Source organism: Manihot esculenta, chromosome 16, assembly GCF_001659605.2.
Source record: "Manihot esculenta cultivar AM560-2 chromosome 16, M.esculenta_v8, whole genome shotgun sequence".
Lineage (NCBI taxonomy): Eukaryota > Viridiplantae > Streptophyta > Magnoliopsida > Malpighiales > Euphorbiaceae > Manihot > Manihot esculenta.
The window spans coordinates 33,604,679-33,607,015 of NC_035176.2; the positions used below are offsets into that span (position 1 = coordinate 33,604,679).

General features: G+C 39.5%; 1 protein-coding gene across 1 annotated transcript; it reads left to right on the plus strand.

Moving 5' to 3' along the window:
• The first annotated feature begins 395 nt into the window (after positions 1 to 395).
• LOC110603033 lies at positions 396 to 2,027 on the plus strand. The gene has a single exon (XM_021740681.2). The coding sequence runs from the start codon at positions 434 to 436 to the stop codon at positions 1,901 to 1,903; it is 1,470 nt and encodes a 489-aa protein (XP_021596373.1). The 5' UTR covers positions 396 to 433; the 3' UTR covers positions 1,904 to 2,027.
• The last annotated feature ends 310 nt before the right edge of the window (positions 2,028 to 2,337 follow it).

Consider the following 2,337-nt stretch of genomic DNA (forward strand, 5'->3'; position numbering starts at 1 on the left):
AATTAAAAATTTTTAATTAAAAATTAAAAATTTAGATTATAAAAATAAAATACCACTAACTTATTATTTTTTTTAGCTAGCAGGCTTATTTTTATTAAAATTTTTTAAAATATTAGAATGATTTTATTATGTCCATTTATTACATTGAATTTTTCTTTTCTGTTGAATAATAAATCTATAAAGGTCCCATAATGTACGTATTTTACATATAATAGTCTTATTAAATAAACTATTACTTTTTGTTTTTCTATTTTTTTGAAACCAATAAATTCTCCGAGTCCTTAATAACAAGAAGAGGGAAAAGATGGGCCCAATGGCAAATGAGATGTGGTGGTGGATGAAAGCTCGAGTCCACATCATTATTGCCCAAATGGATAAGCCATATTTTCTCCAACAGGCAACACCAAAATGACAACCCAAAAGCCCTTATCCAATGACTCTCACACTCGCTCATCCTCTCCCCTTTTGCTCTTCTTCCCACGTCTCCCACTCTTCCCCAACCAATTTCTCAATCAGATTCAAACTCCAGGCATCATCCTCCCAGCAACTATCTTCCAATCCCAAGTCTCCAAGTTCCCAATCCTTGTCCCAACGAAAAACCGGAGTCATTGTCATTGGAGCTGGACTTGCTGGTCTAGCCGCTGCAAACAGACTCAATTCAGAAAACATTCCCTTTCTCCTCCTAGAAGCTTCTGACGGCGTTGGTGGTCGCGTCCGCACTGACATCGTTGATGGCTTCCTCCTGGACCGAGGTTTCCAAATTTTCATCACTGCTTATCCGGAGGCTCAAAAACTCCTTGACTACCAAGCTTTGGATCTGCAGAGGTTTTACTCAGGTGCCCGGATTTACTTCAATGGTCAGTTCCACACCGTGGCTGATCCTATACGCCATTTTTGGGACTCTATAAAGTCGTTAACAAATCCGATTGGATCTATTATTGATAAATTACTCATTGGATCGACCAGGATTCAGGTTTTGACGAAATCTGATGATGAACTTCTTTCCTCTAACGAGGTTACCACTATTGATCTGCTGAGGAACATTGGGTTTTCAGATTCGATAATCTGCCGGTTTTTCAGGCCATTCTTTGGCGGTATATTCTTTGATAGAGAGCTTCAAACTACTTCCAGATTGTTCAATTTCATCTTCAAATGTCTCGCTCTCGGCGACAACACACTTCCGGCCAAGGGAATTGTAGCCATTCCTAACCAACTAGTAGCTAAATTGCCTCCCGATTCCGTTCTCTTGAATACTAGGGTAGCTTCTATTGAGTTCCATGAACCATCATCTGGTGAAATCACAACACCCAGAGTGAGATTGGAAAATGGAGAAATTTTAGAGAGTGAAATTGGAGTAATTCTGGCCGTTGAAGAACCTGAGGTCGATAAGCTGTTGGCGGGAAGGAAGATGGAACCGATTCAGAGAAAGCCGCCCCGGAGTACAGTTTGTGTATATTTCTCCGCGGACCGAGATAGCATCCCGGTTCAAGACCCGGTTCTTTTTCTCAACGGTTCCGGCGAAGGGATTATAAACAATATGTTCTTTGCAACCAACGTGGCTCCATCATATGGCCCGCCTGGGAAGGCATTAATGTCGGTGTCGTTGATTGGGTTGTTAGAGGATGTTTCTGATGAAGATCTGACGAGTCAGATTGTTCAGGAGCTTTCGGGTTGGTTCGGGGGTTCAATTGTGAAGCCATGGAAATACTTAAGAACTTATCGGATTGGATTTGCACAACCGAACCAATGTCCTCCAACTGATTTGAAGAAAAATTATCGGGTCGAGCCGGGCTTGTACTTGTGTGGTGATTATATGACTAATGCTACATTTGATGGTGCTTTGGTCTCGGGAAGAAAGGCAGTAGAAGCTTTATTAAGAGATAGAGTATTAAATAAAGTTTAATTATGATATAATATAATTTGATAACTTATTCATTTTTTTTCTTTGTTTAAGTCATAAACTTTATTCATCTAATTTTTATTTTTATTACTAGTGATAAATCTTATTTTCTTCTTATTCCATAATAGATCTAATTTTCTTCTTGCTCCATTATATGGGTCCATCATATGGGTCTCTTAATGTTCGATTTGATGAAAGAACCTGCAAAATAAGAAAAGATGGTCAGAGGTCTATCGGGAATGCCCTGGTGAAGACCCTCCGACGTTCAAGTCAGGTTCATGAACTAGTGTAGTATGGATAAACAAGAGTTGCAGAGAAAAATAATGTAAAAATATGGAGCCGAGGAAAAAGTAGAAAGAAGAAGGAAGGACCCTCCCCTCTCCTATGCTTGTGGTGTATATCTACTTACAATGCTAGCTGTCTTTGTCACTCAGCTC

Coding starts and splice junctions, on each gene's coding strand:
- LOC110603033 (XM_021740681.2), top strand. CDS start 434: ATGACTCTCACACTCGCTCATCCTCTCCCCTTTTGCTCTTCTTCCCAC.